The 20,676-nt window shown below is 36.4% G+C and overlaps 1 protein-coding gene across 1 annotated transcript in view; it reads left to right on the top strand.

The window, feature by feature from the left end:
• The window catches only part of Myo5a (myosin VA), a 163,636-nt gene that overhangs the window by 96,939 nt on the left and 46,021 nt on the right, over positions 1 to 20,676 (top strand). Inside the window, exons 24-30 of the mRNA XM_048793247.1 lie at positions 944 to 1,092; positions 5,122 to 5,235; positions 11,758 to 11,901; positions 12,124 to 12,177; positions 14,318 to 14,545; positions 17,154 to 17,162; positions 19,387 to 19,487. Coding sequence (XP_048649204.1) covers positions 944 to 1,092; positions 5,122 to 5,235; positions 11,758 to 11,901; positions 12,124 to 12,177; positions 14,318 to 14,545; positions 17,154 to 17,162; positions 19,387 to 19,487 — 799 coding nt within the window. The remainder of the gene's footprint in view (positions 1 to 943; positions 1,093 to 5,121; positions 5,236 to 11,757; positions 11,902 to 12,123; positions 12,178 to 14,317; positions 14,546 to 17,153; positions 17,163 to 19,386; positions 19,488 to 20,676) is intronic.

A 20,676-nucleotide genomic window follows, 5' to 3' on the forward strand; every position in this document is an offset into this window, starting at 1 on the left:
GGAAGCACTATGTTAGGCACAAGGAAAACAGTGTAACAAGACACTTTCAGCTCTTGCCTGATGGAGCTGATGGAGAAAGAAATGTCGAAGCAATAAAAGCAGATAGGGCATCTTAAAATTTGCCCACAAAATACGAGGATAAAATGAGCATAGTAGTGCGACACTTAATTTTATAAAAATACCTGGTTGGTTATTTAGTTAAAATATATGGCCAAGATATGAGGCTTTTTAAAATTTTGTTTTGTCTACAGCAGGATCTATAACCTCAAGTCTCCTAGCCAAATGCAAACCACCAACAACACAGAAGTCAGGGTGGGGTGGATAAATGGGAAAGTCAGGGTTCCTGAAGCCACATATGGGAGATGGCCAAGAAGTAAATAACACAGATGACCACACCTGAGCATTTTATCTGATTAGAAACAGTAACAATACAACAGCAGGGGAGTTTGGTGGAAAATTTTAGGCTAGAACCCTGGGACTGAGTTAAGCAGACAGACACTCCAGAATAGGAGAGCCAGATCCACTCAAAGTTGCCATTCCCTAGAGAAATAGCTTTAATTTTTTGAAAGAATACGTTAATTTGGACAAAATAATTTTACAAATTTCCTAAAATGGAATACCATTGGAATACAAAAATACATGTACTTACTAGAGCTTACCTAGTTGAAGTTTATCAAGAATGTGTGGTGACTAGTGAATAAACTAGTAGATCTAAGACTATAGTAAATGGAAGAGTTCAATAGATGATTGATGTCATTATTAAGAAAAAATCATTTCATTTTTGGGTCATGCTTTTTCTTGTCTTACATTCACTATATACTCTTTTGAAGATCACAGTGGTGCTAAAAGTAAGATCCTATGCTGATAAACTGGAATCAGTGTACCTGTTACATTCAGTTTCTATGGAGCCGTCTCTGGCATGCATATCCCTTTTTTCTTTTAGAAACTATGGAGAAGAAGCTAGTAGAAGAAACAAAACAACTGGAACTTGAGCTTAACGATGAAAGGCTGAGATACCAGAACCTTCTGAATGAGTTCAGTCGCCTAGAAGAAAGATACGATGACCTCAAGGAAGAGATGACCCTCATGGTGGTGAGTCCAACACTTTTGCTTTTCTTTGAGATGAAAAATTTTAAACACATACAAAAGTAAATAGAATAGTAGAATGAACCTCCATATACTCCACAAACCCATTCCCCAGTTCCAAAATGGTCAACACATTTCTGCTTCCTCTTCTACCCTTTCCCAGCCCCATTCAGTGGTTATATTATTATAAAGTAAATCCCAGAAATCATTCAACTTTATTCATTAAGTACCTCAGTTTAGTCAAACACTTTAAAGATTAGACTAAAGAATACCAGAAAGTTAAAATAGCAGGATTTTTTTTTATAGATTGAATAGTTTAATGTAAAACTTGCATATAAAGCAAATATTTATGTAATTATTCCCTCCACTGGTTTTATTGTAATTTCCAAGGTAAATTCCTACAAAAGCAAAATGCCCCTCTATTTGTAACAAATTATCTTCTCTATTTCAAGGACTCTTCTGCATTTGCCAGTATATACTTTTTGTATTTACAATAGTTCTCCACTCTCCCTATAATATTTACCCTGCTATCAGGAAACAGACATCTATTTTTTTTTTAATTGTACTGGGGATCGAACCCAGGGGGGCTTTGCCACTGAGTTACATCCCCAACCCTTTTTTATTTTATTTTTGAGACAGGGTCTCACTAAGTTGCTTAGAGCCTTCTAAGTTGCTGAGACTGGCCTCAGACTTGAGATCCTCCTGCCTCAGCCTCCTTACTGGGATTACAGGTGTACACCAGCCAGCATCTGCCTTAAAGGCAATCTGATCATACCAATGACCAGAAATGCTTTAATATCTGTTATAGAAAGAAAAATAATTTTCTATGTGTACAGTAGGAGATTTGCTTCAAATTTTATTTCCGCCTGGATCTGCTTGACAGAGTTCTTTAAAATGTGATGTCTAAAAAGTCAAAATAAGGGCTGGGGCTATAGCTCAGTGGTAGAGACATGTGAGGCACTGGGTTCAATCCTCAGCACCACATAAAAATAAGTAAATAAAGATATTGTGTCCATCTACAACTAAAAAAAAATTTAAAAATAAGTCAAAATAAAAGAGATGATATTGATATAACACAAAAGAAATGTTCTCATAACCTTTAGTCTAAAAGAGGCATAAAAGCTAATATAAATCTTACATTGAACTGTTATTTCAAACCTCACTGATCTACCATGATTTATATTTGCAAAGAGACATTAGAAGTAGGAGCAGGTCGCCATAATATGTCCAAAGAGTCTTGTCTTCATTTCCACACTTCATTTGGCCCCACTGAAAGATTCTTCTGTCATATTCTGATTCTTAGATTTTCTAGAGCCCTTTTTTCTCTCCTTCAGTGTTGATGTTCCCCAGAGTTCAATTCTTTTTATTTGTATTTATTTACTGGGTAACCATGCCAACACTTATGGTTAACCTTTGTTTCAGTTATTGTTAGAGCTAAGCTTTGTATTCTACCGGGCATTTCTGAGACCCACTAGCTATTTGAAATGTTAATAAGCAGCATTGGAAAAGAAATGATTCTGAGGTCAAATAATCAACCAAGTTAAACAGATTTTTTTCTATAGACTTTCTCAGATTCATTAACAGTATATACCTTGTGAGTCAAAGAAAATAAAATGAGAGAAATGTGTGCCATATACATAATCACTGAACATATTCTAGAGATATCTTGAGGTTATGGGTCTGTTTAGTCAACAGGGTAGTCATCTCTCTAGAAAAGTCCCTCCAGTAATAGCCATCCTCCAGCAACTTAACACAGCTACTTCTTCCTGCCAGGCAAATCTCTGCCTGCTGTCCATTCTGCTCCCAGCAGTGCTCCAAGAATAGCTTAGAGTCTTGATTTCTTATTTTTGGCCCTTAATTCTCTTCACTGAATGCCTGTGACTCACTCTCATTCCTTTTGGGTCACAAAATGGTCAGAGAAAGAAAAAAGCATATGGAAGAAGATCAAAGGTCCTTTGCTTCCCACTCAGCTGTTCATTAGGTACCATTTCCTAGCTCCAGATAAAATAATCAAGATTGTAGAAGTGCAGAGAGTATCTGCCAAGAATTGCAAAGAATAAAAATCTGACTTTAAAATTCAGGACAACTAAAATATTAATGGCAATATCAAATATTTTAATGTTTACATAGCTAACAAATGGGTCTTGGCTAATAGTTCATTGACACTGTTTGCAAATGGTGTTCTCAGTGCTGTAATCCAGAGATAATGAATCATTTTGTAGTAAACAGACTCCTCAAGTGGATGGAGGGAAGGGAATTTATAAGACTGCCCGAAAGGCTTTCTGTAATCTATGTGATGTGCACACCAAAGAACACTGGTGAGTTAACTGTCACTGATTGCCAGGACATAGAATTGTTGACCTAGCTAGTATAAGAAGTGTTGTAGATTTTTTTTCTCCAAAAACATTCAGTTTTCCAGGTATTATAGGAGCAGAGGCAATGTAGAAAAGACTGATCCAGGGCTGAAGAGTTTCAAGCTAACAATAAAAGTAAAATGAGGCAAGGGAATCCAGAATTATGAAGTAAAGATAAATAAATTCCAAGTAAGGAGGAAATCATGTCAACAATCATAATAAAACAGTTTCTGGGGGGAAAAAGTTACTACAGGAGAAATGATAGATAAGTAGCAAAAGAGAAGCAAGATGTGAATCTTGAAAGAACATGATAATTAAGTCAAGTGCATTGTCCTTGTAATTGAATACACAATGAACAGGGGAACAGAATCCTAAAAACTTGGAAACCCAAAGGTCACTACAAGGAAGTTGTTGAATTATTGAAGATTTTTTCAACAATTACAGCAGTAGCAGTTAACATTAATCGAATGCTTGTTATGAGCCATACACTTGTAGAACTCTACTTGCACACTCGTATTTCATCCTCACATAAATCCTACCAGACAGATGATAATATAAGCTCTTTCATACTAGTAATGAAACTGAGGCCTCAAGAAGTTTGATAGGGGCAAGTAAGTGGCATAGCTAGGATTCTTACCTAGTTCTTTCTTGTGGTTCAAACCCAGAACACGTAAGCATTGCCCTGGGCTAAAAGTTACATTAAATAACACAGCAGGACTGGAGATGTGGCTCAGTGGTAGAATACTTATCTAGCAAATGGCAAGTCCCTGGTTCAGTTCCTGGCACTGCAAAAACTATTAAGGTATTCATTGTTTAGTGATAAGTGGGTGTGGAATAAATAAGGATCTTTTATTTATTTGTTTATTTAGCAGCAGCACTAGGGCTCAAACCCAAGGCCTCACACATGCTAGGCAAGTCCTCTACCACTGAGCTATATTCCCCAGTCCTTTCCCATTTTTAATAAGCTTGTTAAAAATCTTTGGGTGTTTACATGAACCCACTTTTTATTATTAATGACATAGCCCTTTATTAAATAAATGTTATCCCATTCAGCTGTGGAATTTGGCTAGAAATCTTAAGTGATAGGCACTCTTATGTAAAGCAAATGGAATCAGGTTGGCCTTTGGCTTCATGTTTGGTGATTCTCCCCTCTAGCATACACCCCTGCTTCTATATCGTTTCAGAGACTCTGGGGTTTTCTTTGGATCTTCTCTCTACATTGGATGCACATTGGGCTGGCCTAAGGCTGTATTTGCTTAACTTTTTTATTCCCCATAAGCTTTTGAACACCGATTTTTCATAGTGACATATATCATAAAGGTATCACTTGGACTCCCTGAATTATTAACCCCCAGGGGTTTTCAGAGGATTCTTAGAGCAGTTTTCTTACTTTCCCCAGTGTGGCTTAGCACTCAAAACTTTAAAGACCCAAAGGGTCTCTGCTGATAATAATTTTCATTTGGGTGCTGGGTTTTACAACTGTTCTTGTCACAATATGCTTGTATACCTTTCTTCGAGAAGAGGTGACCCTTTGTAAGGATCTGACCAAGATGGCATGAAACAAGTCTGGGCATCAGTACAAGTCAGGGAGGGAAGATGAGAACTAAGGAAAGATGACTGTTGCCTTAACTATGTCTAGTTTAATAATGTATTAATTATATTTGGGTTATTTGCCTTGCAGAATGTGCCTAAGCCTGGACACAAGAGAACAGACTCCACCCATAGTAGCAATGAGTCCGAATATACCTTTAGCTCTGAAATTGCAGATACTGAAGATATTCCATCAAGAACAGAGGTACATTGTAGATGCCTATGACTAAAACGTGGGATATGACCATGCTATTGTTAATAGGGATCATTTCTGATACATAACTTGTAGGCACTTAATTAGCTGTGTACATATATACTACTGCATATGTTTTTGTCAATGCACATATGAACTTTTAAATTTTATCTTATTTACTTTTTTTGTGCTAACATGTACTGAATCCACTGAGCTATGTATCCTCAGTCCCACATTTTAATTTTTAATATAATTTTAATGGAAATAGTTTCTTTTAAGAATTCCCTTTTACATCTTAACATATCTCATGTATTAAAAAAAATCGAGGCTATCGTGAATTTATTTCTGGCTGTGATAAGTTATAAATAAACTAAGCACTTTGTCCTGCAGTATTCTAAATATGAGCACCAAAGAATTTAACAAAACTTTTGCCTATGTTTCATGCTAGTTTTTAACCAATGTAATTTTCTTCCACAAAAATTAAGGGAAAATAATTTAGAAATATACTGTAATTGTGCTATGTTATATAGTATGAAACTAAAATGATGTATTTTTTTAACTGCAAAAATACAGTGGCTTTAAGTTAGATTGTTCCCAACCAGTTCTCAGCTCTCCTTTTCAAATATGATATTAATTTCAGGCACAGCTGTTCTATTTTTATCATAATTTTTTTAAAAATTGGCCAAGTCAGAAATAGACTTGTTCTGGCAGAATAGCTAAAGAAATTAAATGCTTCTCTCCTTTCTTGTCTTAGTTTTACTTAAGAAGGAAGAGTTTCTGCCACTTCTTTCTGATAATTTTGAAGAAAATGTCATGTAGTTGGATTGTCATATAACACACGAGACTTATAGTTTGTTCAAATTCACAGCTTTTAAGTGCCAGAGCCAGAAGTCAGTCTGAGGCTCATCTCTCTGGAGTTCATGTTCTTTGCTATATCATACTCTACTGCCTTTATCCAGGCATTCTGCATTACAATTCTCCTGTCTTTCATGTCTATTGCTAACATATGTCTGGGCTCATGTATCCAAAAGTGTGAGCAGTACATAGTGGGGTTGGGGTTGTACCTTATTTTCTAGTGGCCTGAGGGTAACTGCTAGCATCCCAAATTTTAGTGCTTTGAAACAGCAATTTATTATTGCTTATTATTCTGTGGGATTTAACTAGGTAGTTCTATTCCATGTAGTGGTAAAGGAGTGCCTTTGGTTGGTTATAGTCAGCTAAGTTGCTTAGATTGTCTACTTTGGAACTTTGTCTGCAGCAAGTAGGTGGGTTCTAAGAGTTCAAGAGTAAAAGAGGTCCCATAAGAATGACTCAGTGTCAATTTTGCCACACGGTAGTCAAAGCAAATTATAAAGCCACTCTACGTTCAAGGAGCAGAAAATAGATTATCCATCTGTCTGTCTGCCTCTCTGTCTCTCTGTTGGGTGGAAGTACTGGGTACCATCTCTTGATGAGAAGAAAGGCATGTATGTTTGGAAGAACCATTGGTGGACTGATGGCCTTGACCATTTCTCTCTCTCTCTCTCTTTTTTTTTTTTTGGTACTGGGATTGATCCCATGGGCACTTCACTGAGCTACATTCCCAGCGCCTTCCCCCTCCCCCGCTTTCTTGAGACAGAGTCTCACTAACTTGCTTAATGTTTTCCTGCTGAGGCTGGCTTTGAACTTGTGATCCTGCTGCCTCAGCCTCCCACTGGGATTACAGGTGTAAAGTTAGACTTTGAAATTAGGACTTCTGTCTGGGGTTATAGCTCAGTTGGTAGAGTGCTTGCCTTTGCATGCACAAGGTTATGGGTTCAATCCCCAGCACCACACACACACACACACACACACACACACACACAAATCAAAATTAGGATTTCTGAGCTTCTAATGGATATAAAAGCTTTAGGACTGCATGTTTTTGGTCTCAATGAGAGTTTATAAACCGTCCACTTTAATGTAATATCACCTGAGTAGCTCCTGCATGGTAAGAAGTCATGACAAAAGGAATATGTTTGCTAGAAAGATTCTGTAGATAATTCTGAGCAAGGAGAGCTTTTGTTAATGTTTTAGACTGAGGATATTATTTTTTTTTTAAATATTTTTTACTTGTAGGGGCTGGGGTTGTGGCTCAGTGGTAGAGTGCTTGCCTAGCCTGTGTGAGGCACTGGGTTTGATTCTCAGCACCACATATAAACAAATAAATGAATAAAAGTCCATCAATAACTAATAAAAATAAAAAAATATATATTTTTATTTGTAGATGGACATAATCCCTTTATTTATTTATTGTTATGTGGTGCTGAGGATTGAACCTGGAAGCTGTGGCCATTTAGAAGTAGAAATTAATAGCTACACATAGTCTTCTAAGGTACCTCTTTCTTGCCCATCTTCTCTTCTGATAAACAATCTTTTTCTATTATCAGTTATATAGATATAAACCTTTCCGACCCTGACCACATACAGAATTGGGAGGATGACCACTGAAGCCTGTTATTAGAGCAAAAGCTTCCCACATGAGACGAGTGCTCTACCACTGAGCCACAATCCCAGCCCAGGATGTTATATTTTTAACTCCGAAACTTTTACATACTTCATCTAACTTTTACTCATAAGTTTTTTTGTCAGGGTCTCTGCTCTTGTCAGGCTTTCTCAAGATTCTTAAAGATTTTAGGGAAGGGTAAACTTTGTTTCTAATTACTGCCTGTTTTCTGCTGAAATTTTCTCAAGTTGAGAGATTAAAGTGGGATTTAGTACAGTTTTTGTCTTTATTGAATGATGAAATATGATTATACTCCACAAATTGCAGACAGATCTTGGAGTGTTGTGCACTTTCCTCATACACTAACCCCCCTAGCAGTATCCTGTACCCAGAAGTCTTTCTGTAATAGGCAGGCTTTTCACTGAGCAAGTCATGTTTGTAAATAGTCTCTTGTGACTAAATGCATACATCTGCAATGTAGCTGACTTTGGTTCGAACTCTCTGTTTCCCATGGAGAGACTAGTAATATTTCTCCCTCAGACTGAGTCAATAACCTTAGCCTCAGTCTCTCTGTGCTTCAGTTTCCCCATCTGTGAGGAGGGGATGCTATTATTATCTTAACTTACAGTGATGTTTTAATATTAAATGGATTAATTTTTATAAAATGCTTGGAATAGTATCTGATACATAGTAAGTATTCAATAAATAAATTCTTTTGCTCTAATAACAGGCTTCAGTGGTCATCCTCCCAATTCTGTATGTGGTCAGGGTCGGAAAGGTTTATATCTATATAACTGATAATAGAAAAAGATTGTTTATCAGAAGAGAAGATGGGCAAGAAAGAGGTACCTTAGAAGACTATGTGTAGCTATTAATTTCTACTTCTAAATGGCCACAGCTTCCAGGTCAGAGTTTCTTCTTGCAACTACTTTTGTAGTGGTCAGATTTACAAATTGCCCCTTAAAAATACAATATTGACTCCTGTAATATTCCTAAGTTAAGACTTTTTAAATTTTTTTAATTAAAAAATAGGAATCCTTCAGACTTTTGGAACAGAAGTCCACCTCAGTCATGTAATAACAGCAAACTCTGATGTAAAAAAGGAATTTATATTTTTCTAGCTTTGCCAAACCTTGATTTATTGTCATGATGGCACCTCCTCTGCTATTTCTTCTGAAGAACCTGATCTAACATGCCAGCTCCACTTGCCTTTCAGCCCTTCCCACATTTCCAGCATCTTCATGGGCTGGGTTTACATTGTTTCAGAACCATTGCTTCTCCTACCTCTCCTAGTAGCTGTTGATTAATTATCCCAGTTCTACTTTTATTCTAGCTTCTTGATACCTTCACACCAAGACAAGGGTCCACCATAACTTTCTCAATTTTTTCGTTAGGAATAATTACAGAATAACTGCCAGGTATATTGTAATTTTGTAAAAAACTTCTCTTATCTTCTGATAGTCCCCAGATGAGAGATTGGTATTACTTTTTAGGTTAATTTCAAAGCTTCACTCTCTTCATAAGGCCTCAAGTGACAAAGTCCTTGCTAAAGAAGGAAAGCAAAACAAAATACCAGACACTTCTCTATGCAAGATGACCTAACTTTATTCTTGCTCATGTTTATAGAGAGGATAAATGACATCTCTTTAATTAGATGTGTCATTAGGGATAAGAATGGACATCATCCAGAGCGCTCTTAAGTAATTATCAATATTTATGCCTCAAGTAGTTTTTCCTTTGGCAAATGTTATCTTTTATGTTCTGCCACCTCCTGTTTTATTATTCCTATGTGTAGAATTTTGCTCTTATCTAGCAATCAAATAATTCTATAAGGAGCCTTAATTGATATCTAAAGATGCAAGTCTACCCCATCTCATTTTAATAAGATTTCTTTTTAAATGCCCATTCAAGATTAGAAGAACAATTTTCAATTGATGACATTTTAGATACTATGAATGGATTATTATCTTCATTAATAAGATTCTATTATAGTTTTTAAAAGATTAAATAAAAATTTTAGGGACACATAACATCATTAATAAATAAACACTAAAAATATATAATATGGAATGTTTGAATTATAAACAAACTAAAACATAGGTGTTTGTAGGATATATAAAAATGAATATTGGGGGGGGGCAAGGTGCTGGGGATTGAACCCAGGGCCCCACACATGGTAGGGAAGTGCTCTAGCATTGAGCTACACCCCCAGCCCTAGAAATAGATTTTTATATGAATAAATTTTTTTTAAAGAGAGAGTGAGAGAGAGAGAGAATTTTTTAAAATATTTATTTTTCAGTTTTTTCCGGTGGACACAACATCTTTGTTTGTATGTGGTGCTGAGGATCGAACCCGGGCCGCATGCATGCCAGGCGAGCGCGCTACCACTTGAGCCACATCCCCAGCCCAAGAATGAATGAAATTTTATAGTAGTTTTGAGACAAGATGTTATATCTGTTCTGCTAAGTTAGAGCAGACTTTCTGGTAAAGATCCTAAACCTAAACTTGATAGATAACAATCATTGTCTATCACATTATTATAAAGTGAACAGTAAGAAACAGTCCCAGTATAATTATTTGTGAGCAAATGACCTTGGTAGCCTATCAATTCACACTTCTTAGTTCATTTTTTTTGCAGGGGAGTGGTGCTATTGGGGATTGAACTAAGGGGCACTTGGCCATTGAGCCACATCCCCAGCCCTATTTTGTATTTTATTTAGAGACAGGGTCTCACCAAGTTGCTTAGCACCTTGCTTTTGCTGAGGCCAGCTTTGAACTCACAATCCTCCTGCCTCAGCCTCCCAAGCCACTGGGATTACAGGCATGTTAGATTTAATGTAGAGAATAAAGAGTGTTGTATGTGGGCATGTATGCATGTCAGTGAACAAATGAGAGATAGGCAGAGGGAGAGAGGGAGAACAACTTACTTACCCAGCCCCTTGCCTCTCCCCCCCAGATTACAGTTGATTCTTCTTAGACCTTTTTAAAACTGGTGTGATATTGCTCAAAATTCATTAAAGATTAAAGGTAGCTAATGGATATAAAATTTCTGGAAATATAAAAATTATTCAACCTTCTGAAAAGTCAAAGAAATGCAAATGAAAACAACATTGAGATGCTACTTTTGCTTTAACAACTAGCTTAATTTTTTTTTTTATTTCAGCAGCCACTTTTATTCCAGGCAAGGTAGTGATTGTTGATTGAAGTATAAATTGGGTCAAATTACTTGACGTAAAAGTATTAATGTTTTGATATTAATGTACTGGGATATTTATTTTAATAACGTTTTAATAACAGATGCCCATTAGTAAGGTAATAGCCAAACAAACAATGATATACTTGTCTACACAGTTAAATATCATACACTTAGAAAACAGTTGTAATACAGTGGTAAGTTTAAAAATCAATACAAACTTATAATGGAAATATTATTCCGATTCTTTAAATCTACAGATGCATTTTAAAAAAACAAGCAAATAAGGTGGGTTTTCCTCTGAACATGGAATTATGTTGGCATTTTCTTTGTTGTACTTATTTTCTAAATATTCTATAAAAGTCTGTTTTGCTTTTATATTAGAAGTACAAAAAAATAAACATTCCTTTGTAAGTGTACAATTGGAAAGACAAGATTTGCTTTCAATTCAGAATTATATTTTTACCATTTATTTAAATAAGTAAGTTGTTTTCCCTCTCTCACTCTCTCTCTACCTCTGCCTATCTCTCATCACTGACATGCATACATGCCCACATAAAATATTCTTTATTCTCTACATTAAATCTAACATATGTTCTCTCTTTTTACTTCATTAAAACTTAAAATCTAAAGCAAACAAGTTAAAACAATTATGACACTTAGAACTTCTATGACAATAGTTATTTCTTTGCATTTTCTTAGCTTTAATTAGTATAACTATTTTTTCTAGTAGTACTTACTATAATTCTGTTTTGGAACCAATTGATATACTTTTTAAATGCTATTAAATTATCCTTCAGTTTATCAAGGGTTATATGTGTTTTGGCCTGTGTGACTTCTTGCTTCTCTTGACTCTCTTGTGATTTCTGGGGTTTAGGAGCCAAGCGAAAAGAAGGTACCTCTGGACATGTCCTTGTTCCTCAAGCTCCAGAAGCGGGTCACTGAGCTGGAGCAGGAAAAGCAGGTGATGCAGGATGAGCTGGACCGCAAGGAAGAGCAGATGCTACGCAGCAAGGCAAAGGTGAGCAATGCCATTCTACCCAAGAGCCAAGGATGCGCCGGGGGCAGGGAGACTGAGACTTTATATCTTATTCTTTAGTTTTTTAAATCAGAATTCAGCCCAGAAGCACCTTAATCTAGTGTGTTTGGTTAACTCTCCATTATTTTGTGTAGAACAAGTAAAAAAGAGTTAAAATGTGGCAATTAAAATATATTTAAGTTTTTACTTAATTTTTTCCCCCAGGAAGAAGAAAGACCACAAATTAGAGGTGCGGAACTGGAATATGAGTCCCTCAAGGTAATGGAAAATTTCTGTTCAGGACTTTAAATACCTTACTTTGGCAAAAGACCTGCTCAGAGCCTCTCTTTTTTTTCAGAAAACATCCTTAAGAGCTGGAAAATGTACCAGTTCTTACAACCTAAGTCTTATTCAAGCACTATGTCTGGCCTATTTCCTTTTACAAATTCTATTTCATTTATACTGGACTTCATTCTAAACAGGAACAGGGGAAGCCTCTATTTGAGGCTACAGTAGTAAAGAACATGGACTCTAGTGTTACACTACCCAGGTTCAGATGTTCCATTTGCCACCATAAAAATCTGATTGGATATGAAGGGACAGACCAAAGGCATAGGAGTAGCAATCTGCTCTCCAGATAGTCTTTGCCTTATATAAACATGGACGAATAAAGACTTCTCTATTATGAATGAAACCACAATTCACAAAATATTAGATTAGTGGTTCTCAAAATCTGGTCCCTGGACCAACAGGATCAATATCACCTGGTAACTTGCTAGAAATGCAAAATTTTAGACCCCGCACTATTACACTGTTGAATCAGAATTTCTAGGGGTGGAGCCCAGCAATCTGTGTTTTAACAAGAACTCTAGGTGATTCTGATCTCATTAAAGTTTAAGAAACACTGTACCTGAGCTCAGCCATCAAAGTAAAGACTTTAATGTGTTTTCTTTTATAGAAATGAGCAATGCAAATCTGATTGCCAATGGGTGGGAAATTGGGGATAGGAGAGGGCATTCATTTTCATAGAACAGTTATTCTATTACTTGGTAAAAGACCTGATATGATGCTACACACCCAAAATTGTTTCTCTGGGAATAAATAAAAGGATATTTGATCTTTGTATATATACAAGTGTTTCACTTACACTGAAATTGACCTTGGATCATGTGCTAAATAAGGCACCATGGCATTCCCACAAAAAAAGTAGACTTATAAATCCCTGTCTACTTCAGTGTTTCCAAACTGGTATCTTGTGACACTTGCTTTTTGTTGTCATTGTCAGTCTGTTCTGGGTTCCCGTTACCATGATTTGAACAGCGTGGAGAGACCCAGCTGGTGGGCTGAGGATAATTGGAGCATGGGAAAGTACTGAGAAGGTGAAGGATATATGTCCATCTGGATGGCTAAGGGGAGAGGCATTCAGCCTCTCCCCAACCTCCAAGGCCTCTTTACAAGCACCTCACACAGGAAAGAAGTCAGAATAATGTATTATTTAATGTCATTGAAACACTGAAAGGAACTTTAGAAGTTTAAATGATATCATATTTTTAAATTAAAAGCCCCTGTGGTGCAATGGCACATGCCTATAATCCCATTCACCAACTCAGGAGTCTGAGTCAGGAGGATCACAAATTTAAGGCCAGCCTCCGCAATTTATCGAGGCCCTCAGCAACTTAGTAAGACCCTGTCTAAAATAAAAAGGACCGGGGACGTGGCTCAGTGGTTAAGTGTTCCTGGGTTCAATCCTCCGTACCAATAAATATATTTATTTATTTATTTAAGAAGTTAAAGCCTGGGGGCTGAGGTTATGGCTCACATAGAGCGCTTGCCTACCATGCGTGAGGCACTGGGTTCAAACCTCAGCACCACATAAAAATAAAATAAAGATATTGTATCCACCTATAACTAAAAAATAAATATTAAAAAAAAGAAGTTAAAGCCTGAAATTTCAGTGTTCTTTCTATTCAGCTTTACAAAGGAAATAAGGACACTACTAAAAATTTCAGGGGTCCACCTATCTGAACTGTTCATTGGACATATCCTAACCAACTGGGTATTCAGATTTGCCCGTATACTTATCTACAAATAAAACCAGGGCTTCTTGGGACCAGCTAAACCTGCCCGTTGGGACTTAACAATCTCTCAAGACCTGTGAATTCTCACTGAACCAGTCTAGAATAAATTTGATTGGAATTTGGGTTGGTGATGCAAACTACCATTAACCTTGCTCAATTCCACTTGATGTCAGACTCCCTTAATTTGCAGAGTTCCCAGTAGAGCATGGGAAGCCATTCACTAAGGGAGCTCTCATGCCCTTTTACCATCAGAGTTGTTCTACCATCTTAAGGGAAGATGAGTATTTCAATGTAAGGCTGAGGATGACAAGCAGTGAACTTTCATTTATCTCTTCATTCAGCGTCAAGAACTAGAGTCAGAAAACAAAAAACTGAAAAATGAGCTAAATGAGTTACGAAAGGCTCTCAGTGAGAAAAGTGCCCCAGAGGTGACTGCTCCAGGGGCACCTGCCTACCGTGTCCTTATGGAGCAGCTGACCTCTGTGAGTGAGGAGCTTGATGTCCGCAAGGAAGAAGTCCTTATCTTAAGGTCTCAGCTGGTGAGCCAGAAAGAGGCCATCCAACCCAAGGTAAGCACAAGACATGGCTAAGGTAGTATTTGGGGACTGTTCTTCATTTCTTCTTATCCTTCCCTTCCAATTTATAATGAAGCAAACACTTAAAGCATATTTTTAATAAGATGGAAGATTCATTTTTGTAAATATTTCAGTGTCACTTTAAAACTGTTGCAAATGCCAATTATAGTTTGAAAAAAAATTCCAATTACAAAAAGCAAGTAACATCCCAAGTGATTAGATTATTGGAATTTTATCTCTCATCTGTAAGCCAAGCTCTTTTAAAATGAATCTTTTGCCATGCATGGTGGTGCTCACCTCCCCAGCAGCTCAGAAAGCTGAGGCAGCAGAAACCCAAGTTTGAGGCAAGCCTCAGCAATTTAGCAAGGCCCTAAGTAACTTAGTGAGACCCTATCTCAAAATAAAAAATAGAAAGGGCTGGGGATGTAGCTCAGTGGTAAAGCATCCCTGGGTTAAATTCCCAGTGCCTAAATGAATAGATAAATCTTTTTTGTGGTAATCTGGCCCCAATAAATTTTGGTCTAAAATAAAGTCCTATTGAATACAAAAATCTATAAATTATCCAACTCTGGGGAGACAAATGTGACTTTAAAGTCACTTGTTGAAAATAACCTGTTTAACTGGAAAGATAACATGTAAAAAGGTTATAAATAAGATCAGTCAGTGGAAGTTACGTGGAGATGATTCTGCTCACTCCAAGGGTTCTATTTAATAGCAGGAGCTGTCCCAGCTGGGAGGGCATTGTTCAGGGATTCAACAGAAAGCATTCCCACACTGAGGATATAAATGGTCCTGGGAAGTCCTTCACACTGAGGATATAAATGGTCCTGGGAAGTCCTTCTCTGTCCCCAAATAATTTGAGGCCCAGCACAGCCATACCCTGATAAGAAGTAAGCCTTTTTATCATCTGCCATCAGAGGAAATATGAATGGTTAGATCAAAATCTGGCTTGTCTCCCTGCCCATGTGTGTGCAAAAGAATGTTACCAGGAATTGAGGCAATAAAGTATCCCAGCTACATAACATTGCCATATAAAAAAAATGCCCATGATATAAGATGATCTGTACACCTAAAAAAATATGTCACCACATCTGTTAGAAATGTTAGAAATGGGTGGGAAATTGGGTATAGGAGAGAGCATTTATTCTGTGGTTTAGATCCTTTACCTAGTACATTATATTTGGATTTGATAAAGGCAACTCACACTTTGGGATCAACAGTAATCCAGGAAAATATAAAATTTTAAAAATGAAGTATTTGAATAAGTATCTGGTTTTAAAACCCAGTAAAAAATGGAGTTATATAAATAAATGGGCTTCCTTCGGGCTGGAGATGTAGCTGAGTGGTAGAGTACACACCTAGCATGTTCGAGGCCCTGAGTTCAATCCCAGGCACAGCAAAAAAGAAAAGAAAGGGAAATGAACTTCCTTATTTTAAAACAAATCATAAACCCCTAAGTCTAAAGTAAGGCAAGTTCCAAAAGAGGACTCTGTATTTTGGCTGGGCCATATAGGTTGTTCCTTCCACAGGACCTCTCAGGTGGTTCCCTGGGCTACCACCATGGAGGGTCCTAGAGCAACAAGGCACTGCAACCTAGTTGGGGCAGAGTCAAAAATCAAGATTCTTTCCTATGGTTCCCCTGTGACAAACTGATAGTTGTTCTTCAGTTTCCTTTATTTACAAATAATAATTGTATATATTTATGATATACAATGTGATAGTCTCATGAGAAACTTTAGTAAAAAATTAAGAGAAAGAAAAAGAAATGAAGCAAGGGGCATAAAAACAATCTAGTTAACAGAGCATATAGTTCTGGAATCACACATACCTACTTATCCAGCTCACACATCCCATGTGACAACTGTTCTCCTGCCCCCAGTGGGCTGTTCCTATTTAAGCAAGGTTCCTGCTCACCCAGCTCCCAGCCCGTGCCTGGCAACAGTCTTGTCCTCTCCTAGGAAAAGGGACCTGACACTAATTGAGACCTTCCAAACATTGTGTGGCTATTTGTTCCACTCAGTTTTCTGCTCAGAGAGACACATCATTTCACAACTCCTTTGCAGGGCAGTAGTGAGCAACACCCAGTGAGCTAGGGGATGATCCAGACCAGCCAGATCTGTTTCATCTGCTCCAACTCCAGAATATTCTGGGAGAGTTCACTTGGACAAATGTCGTCCTAGTTAGGAATCACTGTAACTCTCATACACCTAGAGAAAAGATTTTACCCATATGCATTAACACAAGGATTATTCTCTCACATACTCAAAAATATTTTACAACTAGAAAAACCAAAACAACTCAAGAAGGAATTTCAAGTATTTGGCCCTGAAAAATAAAAGGTGCCATCATATAAATACATATTCATGTCCACCTTATGCCAGTTCCATGAATAGTAATTTTTTTACATTTTTTTAGGGGAAACAACTCATGATTGTTTTTAGGTTAGCTTTTATCTCTTGTAGTGGGGATTCATTGATGGAATAATTGTATTTATTATATATATAATATGTATAATACTGTATATATTGTATTTATTCATGGAACTAAAGATTTACTGTTTTCTTCATTTGTTTTTTGTGCTTGCTAACTTGTGATTTTTCAGGATGACAAGGTAATTATAAGTTTTTTCCCAATATTAAGCAAATAATGGTACTTAATTATAACTTTAACTTACAGATATTCCCCAATATATGCAGTTGATGCTTTCTGGCCACCAAACCTATTTCAATATTTATGAATTAACTTCCTATTTGACTCCTTCCTATTTAAAGTTAATAGGGAAAACATAATCATATTAGATTCCAGTCTGGATCAGAGACTCATAACTCAGCTCTGTGACTCACTGTGGTAATTATGGTAAGCCATACAAATGGTGAGAAGAGCTTGGAGTACACTCAGATGTGCAAGCTCTTCTGAGTTCTCATTTCTACCAGTCATGATTTTGATAGCCAAGCAAGGGTGAGGAGGAATCTGAGGAACTGAACATATGTCCTTTACTTTCCTTTTCATCCCCCTGAGTACAGGGTTCATAGGGAGAATAAAAAGTGGCCTCTGATGAGGTTGCAAAGTCAAATTTCTCTAATACATCTTGTTTTCAGTTACTGAGTGAAAGATATTACGAGATTTTCATGTATAGTCCTACCCTTTCAAAACTTCTGGTCATTGGCTTGGGAAAACAAACTCTGAGAAGTCAGTCAGGAACTTCCTAATGCTGGTGGTCCAAATCTGATCCCAGCCCCCAGCTGCCATTTTTTAGTTAAGGTAGGTAGGACGGCGGAAGATTGATTACTTACTCCCTAGCACAGCTGCATACTAAGATGTCTCTCTTTCCCTTGAACCAACTAATTATATCAAGTTATCTAGTTTTCTAAAAGTTCAAAACCATTTCATATAGGTCCTCAGGCATTAGAGCACACATGCATCATTATTTGATGTATTAACTTGGTTCTTTGGACATTATCACTTACGGGTCTTAAAATCTGAGAATGACCCTTTCTGGAATAGAATGACTTTTTTTTCCTTTTATACAAAAAGAAAAAAGAAATTCTCTGAAATATATACTAAAATATTTATAAAACATAAATAAAGAAATGTTCTATATAGTATTTATGGTAAATATTTTTGAATTCAATAAAATATAAGCTTAATATTAATGGTTTTTCTCTGATTATATTTGATCATCTTAAAGAATACATTTATAAACTCAAAAGAACAGCATTAGGGGAAGAGTGGAATATTGTTTTGGTTATTTTTTTCCAGGGATGTTTCTTATACACATTGAAATTCAAAAACAAGCATTTGTAAATCTCTAATTGGCATTAAAGTTATCTTGGAACTGGTCTCCAAGGTCATGATATTTGAAGTGTATTCTATTAAATCCAGCTCATTGTGAGACCTGACAGCAGATGTTGACTGAAGATCAGATATATACTATTTAGACAGAGAGGGCCTTTGGGTTCTAAAGTATAGCAATCTTTAGAGACAATAGAGAAATGATGCTTCTTTTCTGTTTCTTCCCTGCTCAAAAGACATAGAAAGAGGCTGAATAGAAGCAAGATTTTGAAACTGTATTGGTTGTCAGAGAGAGATTGGACCAAAAGGGAAAAGAATGAAATAAGAAATATTGGCAAAAAAGTCTTTTTTACATAAAATTATTAGGAATTCTAATCCATCAGATGTTTATTGCAAAGGCTTATTTATCACACTATACCGTACCAGAGGAAAAAAAGAATTAAATAGCTGCAGATGGTAGATATTTAAAAGAATCTAAATCCCACTTCTATACATCTAAAGATGTAGGGTAAAACTTTTAAATTTTTCTTAAACATATTATATGAATGCCACCTTCTTTGACCTGAGTTTTAAATGAAAAAAAAAAAAAAAGCTTTATGTCAAACTTTCAGTTTTTTATTGGGTGTTTGTTTCATTCTAACTGGCCAGAAAGTAGTAAAAAGAATGGCTCTTTTATGCCATTAAAATACTGTCTGGTGTTTTTTTCTAATACTGTATAATATACTATATATGTATATGTATGTATAATTTTTACATAATATAAAACACATAGCCCATCAGTGGTGGTAATCACAGAGCAGTGGTACTCTAGAATCTCATTCCCTGTGTAGTAGAGTGTTAAGCATTCTCAGAAGAGGGACTGATGGGACCAAACTCTCCTCTGTAGTTACAGGGGCTGGGGCTGGGGCTGATGTTCAAATGGGGCTCAGGTGTGGTGACGCTTATAGCTCCACACCCTCAACTGGAGGAAAGGAGTATGTTATATGTGGTCCAAAACTTTTGAGTTGAGTCTTAATGTGGAAATGTGTCATTTCCTTCTGCAGAATACAATGACAGATTCCACAATACTTTTGGAAGATGTACAAAAAATTAAAGATAAAGGTGAAATAGCACAAGCATACATTGGTTTGAAAGAAACAAATAGGTAAGTCAATGGTTCTTTTGTTGGTTTTGGTTTACCTGTGTTGGGTTTAAGTCTTTAAGCTAGACTTTTGTACAGTAAGTCAGCATATTTATTCATTGCTTTATTAGACATCTCATCATCTGCAAAGAGAATCCAAGATGTCCAATGTGAACCCAGTTAAAATCCCATTTATAAAATTAGGTAGTATTATTGATGGAGATGTCAGTGAAATTTTTATTTGTATTACAGGAAGATGTTGCTGTATATGTAGGGTCTTAGCCCTGAGGAGCTGTCTTGAGAAGAAAAATAGTTGTTCAGTTTGGGCTGTCTTGTGTAGTTCCTTTCATAGAATGGGTTAGTTATTCAGGATGGTTATTTGAAGGTTTGTAGGGACAACTGAAGCTTTCAATAATTGAAATTTAGTATGAAGAATAGTGATAAGATATCTGGGATTACATTAGTGTTGGCCGGACAACTCTAAAAGGGTACTATGACTTTCAGGATGAGAGAATGAAGGCTCATAGATGGAATTCTCCTCAGCCTTACTGCCACTACACTTGTCAACAAAGCTGCAGTGTTATAGAAATATTAATATTAATGATTATGTGCTAGGTCCTTTTGAGAGAATAATGGCCAATGATAATTACAGAGAAAGACAATTTCAGAGTTATGTATTACCAGTGTTCAGTCTAGATCTCTTGATGCATAGTATCAGAATTGGTATTCGTAAATACTTCACAAACCAAAGATACTAGTCATACAAAAAGTAAGATACTTCTTTAATGGCTAAGTGTAGAGAATTCTTATGAAATTGTTTGGTTAAACTGAAATTCTAATTAAAATTTATGATTATAAATAATAAACATGTCTTTGTATCTAAGATTATGTTTTTATAGAAAGAGCTATATTACACTGTTCATGTATCCACTCAGCTATTCAGTCACCAGGTATATGTTGTATACCTACTTCATGGCAGACTCTGTGCCACATAGTGACAATACAGCAATAAGGAAAATAAATTAAGTCCCTGCTTTCTCAGAGATTATAGGCTGCTGGTGAGACAATCAGAGTGTTTGGATTTTATTCTGAAGATAGTGGAAAGCATTGAAAGGTTTAAGTAGGAGAATGATGTGATGAGATTTGAATTTTAGAAATCTAGCCCTGGCTATTATGTTGAGAGTAGATTGCAGTGGAACAAGATTGAAAACAT

Source organism: Marmota marmota, unplaced genomic scaffold (assembly GCF_001458135.2).
Source record: "Marmota marmota marmota unplaced genomic scaffold, marMar, whole genome shotgun sequence".
Lineage (NCBI taxonomy): Eukaryota > Metazoa > Chordata > Mammalia > Rodentia > Sciuridae > Marmota > Marmota marmota.